Below are 12,211 nucleotides of genomic sequence, written 5' to 3' on the forward strand. Positions count from 1 at the left end.
GACATAGCCAGCGATCGTTTGACGCCCCTGCACTTCCTGAAGCTGCATTGTTCCACTGAAGGGAAAAAGGACCCCAGACCATTATGGTGCCCCCTGTATGACTGTATGAGATCTGGTCAGATTAGGGTTGGACGATATTAAAAATATTCAGCTGATAATGATATAAAAAAATGTATCGCGATAACGATATATAGCGAGATAAATACCTGTTTTAAAGAAAAAAACACAAGGAGACGTATTACTGTATGGGGGGCCACAAGGAGACATTACACTGTATGGGGGCAGCCACAAGGAGACGTTACACTGTATGGGGGCAGCCACAAGGAGACGTTGCACTGTATGGGGGCAGCCACAAGGAGACGTTGCACTGTATGGGGGCAGCCACAAGGAGACGTTGCACTGTATGGGGGCAGCCACAAGGAGACGTTACACTGTATGGGGGCAGCCACAAGGAGACGTTGCACTGTATGGGGGCAGCCACAAGGAGACGTTGCACTGTATGGGGGCAGCCACAAGGAGACGTTGCACTGTATGGGGGCAGCCACAAGGAGACGTTATACTGTAGAGCGACACTTCGCTCGGCCGTCAGGGAGGGGGAGGAGAGGGATGAGACGCTGTGGGCAGTTAGGGATTCAGGAGGAAGGCGTTTTGGGCACTGCAGGGGGGCGTTACTGGGCACACAAAGTGGAACATAACGCCCCTCTGGGCACCTTCCGGATTAATTAGCATAATTATAAAAGTCGTTTTTCAGCAAAACTACTGGACAGATAACCTTGAATCGGCTTTGCTGTTCTATACTGTAATCTGTGGAGCATGACTGGTTTAATCTGAATTTGTGTTATGAGAGGTGACAGAATCCCTTTAAAGGGCACAGCGCTTTCACTCTGCAGTGGAGTGGGTAACACAATAGCTTATCTATCAGCAACCGTGAGATCAGACAACTCTTTCCTAATTTGGAAGAATCATTATAAAGAGACTGCTCTATAGTAGAATCTTGGTTAAGCACATTATACCTGACATAAACATTGACCTGTAAGGCCTAATGCACACGGCCATGCCCTTCTTGCTGTCCGCAAAAAACGGAAGCCGCCCGTGTTGCCTTCCGCAATTAATGGTACGGGCGCTGGCAATATAAATGCCTATTCTTGTCCGCAAAGCGCGAACAAGAATAAGACATTTGAAAACTTCACCCATCTCTAAAAATAATACATGGCTTGATGAGGGGAGGGGGGCTTTGTTTTACACTTGGTTTTATATTTAAAAAAAAAAAAATATTTCTTTTATACTTGCCCCCATAAAAATAAAAAAAAAGGCTGCCGATTTATCCTTTATCTGGGGCTGAAATTGTAGCCCTAGCTACAGGGGGAATACAGCACCCAGAGAGGTATAAAATGTTGTACAGCAACTCCTGCAGACTCCCTACCCTAGAAGTCACATGACTGCTGGGGCCAGAGGAGGAGTCAGCATTGCCAGCAATCTATTATAGATCCACATGATTGTAACTCTGCTTACCAAGGACTCTTAAAGGCAATGTGCCTAGCTATGTCACGATTTAGGAGTGAGGAGGATTGTTCTTCATATATTTAGTATTCTTCAGTCTAATACAGTTCCACGGTGGTAACTAAATCTATTTGTTCTATTAGTAAGTTGGAGATTCCAGTCAACAAAATAGCTACACTGTCTGCATAGACAAGTTATCCACACTGAACCCAGCCTCTTCCTCTTAAAGACAGAAAAAGGGGGCATATAGTTAGGATATGCCCCCATTGTCTTATAGGTGTGAGTCCCACCACTGGAACCTGCACCTATATCGGGAACAGAGCCCCGCAAGGTGGTGGCTGGCTCCCCATAGAAGTGAATGGGAGCACACTGCGCATGACCGGCCATGGCTCCCATTCACTTCTATGGGCTCGACGGAAATAGCCGAGCCAGGGCTCTGTTATTTTCACCGGCCCCATAGAAAATGAATGGAGGGCGGTTGCGCAAGCACAGTGCGCCCTCCTTCACTTTTGCCGCTCCGTTCTCCTGCCGATATGCCCCCATTGTCTATGATGAGACGACCACTTTAAGGCGTTGTCTGAGAAGGGAGACTGCACATGCGCACTGCACACACCATCTCCTCAAACAGCTGATCCGCGGGGGTGCCAGGTGTCTGACCCCTGCCGATCTGATATTAATGACCTATTCTGAGTATAGGTCATCAATAGAAAAAGCCCTTACAACCTCTTTAAACCTCCTAGCTCACATGCATTAGCATGAGAGGGGGGAGAGGGAAGGGGTAGTAGACATGGCACCACATAATGCCCTAGTACATATAATAGCCCACAAATATATACAATGGCTCCCTAGTCAAGAAATTATAAAAAAAAAAAAAAAAAAAAAAAAAAACTGCCATGTGACTAGCACCATCAACTTTAATTCAGTTATGCACAACCTTTTCTGGTTCGAGGGCCGCATTGTCATACTGAACCATTTTGAAGGGCTGCAATAAGGCTGGGACCACACAGCAACATATATTGCAAAACCGCATGTTTTAGAAAAGTCACAAAAACAACTTTAGAGCTGCAATTTAGCTATTGAAAAATAAATCAGCCAAATTGCAGAAAGGTTGTAGGTAAATCGGTCTCATGCTACTTGCTTTGTAGTCTGTGTTGGTCTATAATGGTAAAGTTGTTTATGACGTGTGAGCAAACATCCAGCAGTGTTGGTCACATGCAGTGCAACATGACAATCTTGACACGTCACTCTTTAGCCCAAACCTAAAACTTACAGGGCTATTACCATCTGAGACATTTTTAACAAGTATATGTCTTAAATGTCTGATAGCTGCAGGTTCTATTTCCAGGACCTCAAAATACATACGGTCATGTGAATGTAGCCCTAATCATAGATTATGGGTGTTGTGGAAACTGCTTAGCATTTCACAACATCTATACAGATAGCTGTCCACTTCTAACTCGTATATTGCCTTCTGGAATGTCAACCAAGGGATTAATGGACCCCCTTTCTCCTGATATGAGGGCCCTAAAGATGTGTACAAAGTGCATCAGTAGTACTTGCCTGTCCCTTGGGGCTCATGCACACGACTGCTGTTTGGGTCCTCAAAATGCGGCTCGGATGTGGACTCACTTCAATATGGCCACATAAGATAAGGACAGCACTCAGTTTGCTGTCCACATTCGTTGCTCTGTTCTGTGGCTTCGTAAAAAAATAAACATGTCCTATTGTCCGTTTTGCATTTCTAACATGGGCCACTCGTTACGCAAATTGCAGATGGCCAGCATCTGTGTTTTGCGGACTGCAAAACACGGCGCTGTCATGAGCATGAGTCCTTATTCTGAGTTGTGCGCGATTCATTTTCTCTTTGCAGTGGAAACTACACTTGAGTATCCACACACAAACATGCTTTTCTGTGTGTAGATGGGGCCGACTATGGTCCCCAGGCCACAGGTTATGCACCCCTGCTTTAACGGGGTTGTCCCGGTTCAGAACTGAACGAGGACATACCCACATTTTGACCCAGGCAGCCCCCCCTAATATGAGCCCCTCCCCCCAATGCTCTCCTTTTGCCTGTAAAACGGCTATAGCAGCACTAAAGCCCGCCCATGAGAGCCGGTGATGTCACAGAGTACACTGCTGGGCGGAAGCCTCCGCCTATCAGTGAACCCGGACAACCCTTTTAATTGGTTCTAAAAACCGTTGTCACGCAGCTTTTTTTCAACTGTCGTGGGAATGAGCCCTTAGACATTATTAGTAAATCTGCTCCAGTTTAGAAATGGTTTTATGTATTGACCACTTTCCAGTATTTAGTTTGATATTAGAAAGGGTAATGGTTATTTATTATGGGTGTTAACTACAACTTTTATAAGATACTGCTTACTAAAAGCTATTGAATGGGATTATTAGACCTATATGTCACATGCTTTAGAGCTGCTTACTGTCTGAGTTGGATCAGTTGACACACCAAGAGCACTGAATGTCCACATCATGTGTCCAGTGCTGCTGAAAATTCGCTTCTAGTGTGCTTTGTCTTACTGGCTGGCCTGCAGAATTTTAGGAATCATTCCCCGCCAAACAATGGGACTGAGCATATGTGACCACTGACAGTAGACACATTAGGAAATCGAAAGAACACCTGGGGAGATATAATAATATCTACAGAGACATTTTATTTTTAGATGATTCCTGTTGAAAAACTATTTTGCATCATCTAACAGAGGAATATAATAATAGTAGGGGAACCCATTTAAATGGGACCTCTGACCAAAAATGCAATGCAATCTGAAATCAGAGCAGAAAAAGCTGAGCTGATTCCTATATCGTTTTGTGGGAAAAGATGCAGCAAAACCTATAATTTTTACATTTTATATCTCTGCTTTTTCTACCTCCTGTGGACAGAGGGAGGGGTTATCAGTGACTGACAGCTTTCTCTGTATGCACACTTATACACACTGCTGTCAGTCACTGATAATGCATCCCTTTTGTGCCGATAAATCTTCACAGGGCTGCAAAAAAGCAAAGATATAAATGTATAAAATACAGGTTTTACTGAACCTTTTCCCACAAAAATATACCGTACATCAATCTGCTCAGCTTTTACTGCTCTATAACATGCTGCTGTCAGATTGTGTTGCACTTTTTGGTGACGGGCCCCCTTCAAGTGTACAATAATGAGCTTTGCTGTATAAACCAGCAACACATTCAACAGATAGAACTGTTGGCTGTCTACTTTGTAACAATTACTACTGTAGATAATGCTGACTTGTTTAATTATTTTCTCCTTTTCCCAACAGGACAAGGAAACCAAAACAGGAACTTGTGGATATTGTGGGCTACAATTTCTGCAGAAGCATCATCATTAGTCATCAATCATTAATGAACTGTCTATTGCATTTGTAAAAACCTTAGCTATTAAACATATAGGATTAATCAGATTTTGCCTCCTCCATTTTGTGTTACTTTCCCCCTCTGTTTAGGTCAGTTTTGTTGGTTGATATTATTATTCATATGTAATATATACCATGGTGAATATATATTTTTTTTGTCTTTTATACTCTGTGACAAAAGAATCCATAACATACACAAAACTATCCACCCACAAAAACTGGTATCAAATTGGCAGTAGTAAGGAAGTGAGATGACCTCCCTCCCGCTGCCCTAATTTTTCTTGGTACGTTATGCAAACCGTGGTGTACGCGACCCAAAATGGTGACTCAGCCTCTTCCTGGGCGTCTCTAATTCATCGCAGCTATGATGCATTTTTGGTGCGACCAGTGACTTCATGTAAATTGGACACCATGAAGTAGGTGCTGCTCAGTCCCATTCAGGTGAATGCGACTCGGGTGCAGTATCAAACACAGGAACATCACCACTTGCGTATTGACAACCTATCCTGAGGATATTTAAAGGGGTATTCCGGTTATAATAAGTTATAGCCTGTCCACAGCATAGGGATAACGATCATATCTGTGGACCCCCGAAATGGACTGAGTGGCTGGTCAGAAAATGGCACTGCCGCGCCATTCATTTCTAGAGAAATCCTGGAGATAGCAGAGTACAGCACTCGGCTATTTCCAGTGCTTCTTTCAAATCAATGGAGCAACGGTGTGCTTTTCAACTGCTCCATCCATTGCAGGTGGCTCCAAAGTGGGCCTGCATACTCTGATCTGATAGTTAACACCTACGCTGTGAATAGAGGATAACTTGTAACCGGAATACCCCTATTTAAATTTATCTACTTAAATGGGTTGTCCGGGTTTAGAGTTGAACCCGGACAAACCTTTATTTTCACCCAGGCCACCCCCTGACTTGAGCATTGGAGCAGTTCATGCTCTCCTTTGCGCTTCCCTAAATTGCACATGGCAAAGGCTCTTTAGTTTACAATAACACACTGCCGGGCGAAGGCTCTGATGGGCGGGCTTTAGTGCTGCCCTAGCCATTTTACTGGCTAGAGCAGCACTAAAGTCCGCCTATCAGTGCCGATGACGTCACCGGGCTCTTTGAGCAGCTGGAAGAAGAGGACAGGGATGTATGTTATATGTATGTCTGTCTTGTACTAATGGAACAAAGTCCTCAATCCTGGAGAACCCCTTTAATAGAAATCTGACCTTGTTCCCCCTAGCAACCAGTGTAGTTTTATTTTCTCAAGTAGTATAAAGCCACGCAGTGTATGTGGTTTTGTGACAGAACAGTAGCTTCCAAAGAAGAGTGTAAATGTTTCTCCAACTAATAATCTAAGGGTAAGGCCCTTTTCACACTGGCAAGAATTCCGTGCGGGTACAATGCGTGACGTGAACACATTGCACCCACACTGAATTCGGACCCATTCACTTCAATGGGGCTGTGCAGATGAGCAGTGATTTTCACGCATCACTTTGCTTAAAAATCGCAGCATGTTCTATATTCTGCGGTTTTCACGCAACACAGGCCCCATAGAAATGGGGATGTGTGAAAATTGCAAGCTTCCGCAACTAAGTGCGGATGCAGTGCAATTTTCACGCATGGTTGCTAGGAGATGATGTTAGTAAATTTGATAAGTCAATTTACTGTACTATTTTCCCTTATAACATGGTTATAAGGGAAAATAATAGCATTCTTAATACAGTATGCTTACTAAAATGTGGCATGAGGAGTTAAAAAAATAAATAAAATAACTCTCCTCATCCACTTGTTCGCGCAGCCTGCATCTTCTTCTTTCAGGACCTGCCAATGGACCTTTGACGTAATCGCACTCACCGGTGAGCGCAGTGACGTCAGCGCAGGTCCTGCTGAATGAATATAGAAGAATCCACACCTGTAAATTTTTGGGCAGATTTTTCCACTATGTCAGCTGTTGTAGGTTGGGCATTTGCAGCCATGGTTGTTACTTATCACATCAAGTTAACACATTATAAAAGGGTCCAATACTCTAAGCTAATACTCACTTTACAGACACCTATATGACTGTTATACATCAAAAAAAATTCTGAGATTTATTAACGTATACTGAGCTATGGCTAGTTTCTTGAGCGGAACTGTATTTACGGAAGCACTAATCAAAGAGGCAGAAGACATTTTTTCAGAGAAAAAGAGATTCCGGGCCTTTCCTCCTCCGTTACTTGTAAATTAGCCTTTAACGAATTTTACACAGGCTTTAAAGACCATATAAAGTTGTGGTGGGAGATTAAATCACTTGAGAGCTACTTGTTACATAAAATAGTTCCCAGGGGTTTGCGCATAACTATCATTCAAGCTGAGCGCATTTCTTACCCTAGCCTAAACAAACGCTGGGAGGAGGAACTGACCCAGAGTTCACTCAATCTTATGAGAATTCTCTTGGAGGATGAAAAGGGGCTCCAAAATAACAAGAAAAACGGTCCAGCTTCACTGAAGATACTTGAGGCTTTATTTAAATCCCGTGCAGATAAAAACCAACATACAGCAATGCAGAAAATCGCAGAAAGTCAGAGCTGCTTCAAAAAGCGGAAATTCACATTTTTGTACCATAGTTTGTAAACGCTATAACTTTTACCCAAACCATTTTTTTTTTTTTATCAAAGACATGTAGAACAATAAATTTAGCAAAAAATGTATATATGGATGTCGTTTTTTTTGCAAAATTTTACAACTGAAATAGAAAAATGTCATTTTTTTGCCAAAAAATCGTTAAATTTTGATTAATAACAAAAAAAGTAAAAATGTCAGCAGCAATGAAATACCACCAAATGAAAGCTCTATTAGTGAGAAGAAAAGGCGGTAAAATTCATTTGGGTGGTAAGTTGCATGACCAAGCAATAAACTGCTAAAGTTGTGGAGTGCCGATTTGTAAAAGAGGGCCTGGTCACTAGGGGGGTATAAACCTGTGGTCCTTAAGTGGTTAAACCAACAGGGGGGGTACAAGGAGCAGAGAACTACAATATATATCGGGGAAAAAAAACTTCAATTGGGCAGAGAAAAATATAAAGTCCCTGGTAGCTGTCCATCTAAGCTGTCAAAAAGATCCTGGTTTCCCCTCCTCTACAATCTGTCGGGAGGTCAATTCTGGTCTCTCCAATCGTATCCAGATCTACTACGTCAGGGTCCAGTGTTCCATCCAGACGTAGCGAGACTACATTCAACAGCCTGGAAAGTGAACAGGTCCACTTACAACAAAGAGGCCTATCCGAGTCGGTAATATCCACTCTGCTCTGTACTAAAAAGGACTCTACCTCTCGGATCTATAGAAGAACATGGAAAGCATTTTTGGAGTTTGCAGGAGACAGACTGTACTACAGTCAGGAAGCCAATTCTCCACTCATACTGAACTTTCTGCAGGCAGGTCTTGACAAGGGTCTCAGGCCGAATACCATAAAAGTGCAGGTCTCAGCATTGTATAACTTTCTTGAAGTAAAACTGGCAGACTTACCGTTGATTTACATCATTACCAACATATAGGGTTTTACAGGGCCAGACAGGGCAGGTATGGGGACAGGGAGGTTCCACCATTAGGGATTATCCCTGGGCAAAGGCTAACCTAGGTCTGGTACAGGGAGAGAGCTACCCCCAACACCTATTCAAGTGCCCTAGCCTTCCCCTAATTTATACTTATCGCCAACGTCACAAGTGCCCTTGTGGAATCTGTACTATCCATACGGCATCAAACTCACCAATTCACGGTGGTAGCTGGGCGGCATCTTGTCCTTACCTTTTTGAGGTCACCGAGATATCACAGGGTGATTTATTCTCTTTTTAATTAGAATTAATAAAAGCTATATTTTAAAAGGTATAATTTCCAGCATAGACAAATAAACCCCTAAAATAATACTTTAATGGTATACGTTAAAAGGATCCCAGAAGGGTCCGCTATATGCAAACTAATTAGTATACAGACAGAAAAATTAAGTGACCCGATAACCACATCCAGCAAAAGTTATTCGCCTGGTGTGCGGGAAAATTTATCCCTAAGTCTACCCCTATCCTAAAACCTCAGCCCAGGGAGGGCTCCTGGTGGTGGAGGCCCCCTGTCCACGTACCTATACTGCTAACCCTCATTTTTTTTACCATCACTTATCTTGGAGCACCTTCTCCATGTGACCTGGTTCTGCACCAGCATTTATCTAGTCACATACATAATTTTGTAAAGATTAATAGTTTTACTACACCTCCTGATGATCCCATAGCACTGACTTGGGGGAAACGCGTCGAGGTAACTGAGGCGTATGACTATAACGTCAACCCTGATCAATTGTATTTTTGTATTTGTCTGTACTATGTTTGTGTTTCCTTTTTCTTTTTTTCCCATCCAGTTGACCTATATAGTTGGTAATTTAATATCCATACCTCATACCTGGGACAATTTTTTTACCATCTCTGTGACACCCCTATAGGGAACAGTGAGGGTTAGCGGTATAGGTACGTGGACAGGGGGCCTCCACCACCAGGATCTCTCCCTGTACATCACACGTCTATTATTATTGTTATTATGTACTAATTATAGGGCCTCATTATAGTGGTCACTATTGTGGCTCTATTTGCACGGACCCCTTATATGTCACCTTTTTATTATGTCATGGTTATTACTTACTGATTCATCTTATGTGCCTATTGATGTTTCCCTCTTATGATATCTCCTGTGAGTGTGGGGCCTGGTGAGGACACGACAGGTGTGCACCTATAGCATTGTGGCAATTGCGTGACCATGTTCCGTCCCCCTGTCTCTGGTTGAGACATGGATTGCGGCTCACCTGCGTTCCACGGGGTGCGCATGCGCTGGGTGACGCCATCTCGATGCGCTCCGGTTCGTCTGCTTTTGTCGCCGCGTAATTTCGGTCCATTGCCCCACCCCCATCATGTCCTATATATACCCTGCCTATGTAATGCAAAGTACCTCCTGACGAAGCCGTGAGGTGAAACGCGCGTCGAGGTCCCGCGCCCAGGGTCTGTCATTCCAATTGCCACCATGTCTTCAGGTACGGTCCGCATTAGCATGTGTTAGATTTAATGTGGGGTCCCCTGTATGTGTTCTTACCAGGTCCCATACACTCAGGCGCCTACTAATTGTATTTCTCTAGCCTAGTTATTATCCAACTATTATATTAGACTGACAGTGACGCCTATACTATCAGGGTATATCAGCTACGACTTTGGGTTCACCTATTGTCTGTGGTGCCGTGTGTACCATACCCCTATTGGGGTGACTACTATATGTGATATCCCTTTGGGTTCCCAGAGCCTTAGCTTTTGCCCTACTTTTTGACCGTATCTTACTGCACATTATCCTGTGCAGTTCCATGGTGCTCCTTTTGAATGTACTTACCCTGTGCTTTTCCGTGTACTGTATTACAGCATCCCGTTGTTCTCCATTTTTTACATTTTATAATAAATGATATTTTTTGATACACTATTCCACTTGGTTGGTTTTTAGTTTATTCTGGATTTGGTGCAAGTGGTCATTATAGCTGTCTTAGTTGACAGAGCTGCCTTGTTGTAGGTTAATAGGATCCCTCCCTGGGCTGAGGTTTTAGGATAGGGTTAGACGCTGCAGCTTCTGCTGTTTGTGGTAATGGAGACAGTGGGTGACTTTGCGAGGGGTTTCAGACACATGGGTACCAAAAGCTGCTGCAAGCTGCTGCAAGCCTACAGCTTGCCATTCTAGCCAACCTGTTTGAGAACCCAGTTCTCAGGCTCCACCCCCACTGTGATTGGTCATCATGCATGGTGTCATCATAATCTTCCTTCTCCAGTGGTTGTTCCACTTGAGTGGTTCCTTTCTCCTTTTGGGTCCTGAACATCTACAAGCGGAAAGCAAGATGCATATCACATACTCCATGCAGGCAGGATGTTATTTCTACTAAATGCAGTGTGGTTATGAAGTTAAGGTCATTGTTGTTGACCACCTTTCCCAGTTGGAGTTGGCGGGGAGAAAGCCAGCATAACGCTCTCTGCTTGATGCACTTAGGCAAGTGATCAGATGTCTAGCTACTCTCGCCTAGGCCGAGCAGATCTAACACTGCATAACAACTCTTCACTTTGCACATATGATAGGAAGGAGGCTTCTGTTGGAGGTGGGAGGATGTCCATGGAGGAGGCATATAAGCACCTGGTGTGGGAACCAGACCAACACAAATGTGGAGGTGTCTATAAGACATGGCCATGGTTATGCTGTGTAGCACACTGACCCAGTGGGCCTTGAAATAAATGTACTGTCCAGCCCGTAACAGCTGCTCTAGCTGTCTTTGATGGAGTGCACTTTTCTACACAGTAAAAATTGCAATTTAAAAAATATATATTTTGAAGAAAAAAAAATAGCCGGGAAGAAATATGAATATCAGACAGCAGGATGAAATTTTACTGAAGGCGCAGAACTGTGTCACCATTATCACAATTAAGCAGTACAGCAGCAACTGCACTACCATCAACTTGGCTAGGTGGGCAGCAACTGCACCGCCAGTAACTTGGCTAGGTGGAGGTTCAGCTTCAGTTCAGGTTCCTGTCCTCTGGATAGGAGGTCCTGGGGAACCTACCTCTGAAGAAGCTCACACCAAGGATGACTGTGGAGGGTCCAGTCTTTAGCACGTAGGTGACTTTTCCCATGGCGGCATAAGACTTCTTGAGCCGCTTGTCGAGCCTGCTGTTCCTCCACCTCTCCTCCCAGATTCCCCCATGTTGGGAGCTACGGTTTGATCACAGAGTGGGGGATCATCAAAGATGGCTGCAGCGTCCATGCGCTGGGCGTAGGCATGCGCAGTAGTAACATTGCATCGGTGCCAACGGAAAGCATGTGTGCTGGGCCCGGCTAAAGCAGGGGAGAGTGCCTAGGGCGGTATATATAAATGGGCAGTGGAGGACAGCAGCCAGCCAGGTATATTGCCCAGGGTGCTGTGCAGGATTCCTCCTACTGAGAATGTCTGAAACAGGAGATGCAGTCTGCGCCAAACCCCATTGAGCCCTCTAGACCATCAAGCCCGGTACTTTGGCCTGAGGAGTGGGGGACAGCTACCAAAAGGGTGAGATAATTATTTTATTTCTCTGGCATTGCTGATTGGATTATTTTTGGCTGGATACTATAGGTTCCTAGAATTCCTAAAAAAAAAACACAGTAAAGATTAAGCACAGAGAGTGTTCTATCTGTAAAAGTATGCTGCCTGCTTCCCATCTGAAGCCTATATGTCAATCTTGTATTGAGAAATTAGTGTTGGAAGCATTTTAATCTATGTAAAAAAATATCAAAGCTCTGGTAAAATCTGAGGTTAGA

General features: G+C 43.9%; 1 protein-coding gene across 1 annotated transcript in view; it reads left to right on the forward strand.

Annotated features, from left to right (window-relative positions):
* NDUFS6 (NADH:ubiquinone oxidoreductase subunit S6) overlaps positions 1-4,934 on the forward strand; it is a 105,790-nt gene extending 100,856 nt beyond the window's left edge. Inside the window, exon 4 of the mRNA XM_044288382.1 lies at positions 4,794-4,934. Coding sequence (XP_044144317.1) covers positions 4,794-4,862 — 69 coding nt within the window. The 3' untranslated portion in view covers positions 4,863-4,934. The remainder of the gene's footprint in view (positions 1-4,793) is intronic.
* The last annotated feature ends 7,277 nt before the right edge of the window (positions 4,935-12,211 follow it).

Source organism: Bufo gargarizans, chromosome 3 (genome assembly GCF_014858855.1).
Source record: "Bufo gargarizans isolate SCDJY-AF-19 chromosome 3, ASM1485885v1, whole genome shotgun sequence".
NCBI lineage: Eukaryota > Metazoa > Chordata > Amphibia > Anura > Bufonidae > Bufo > Bufo gargarizans.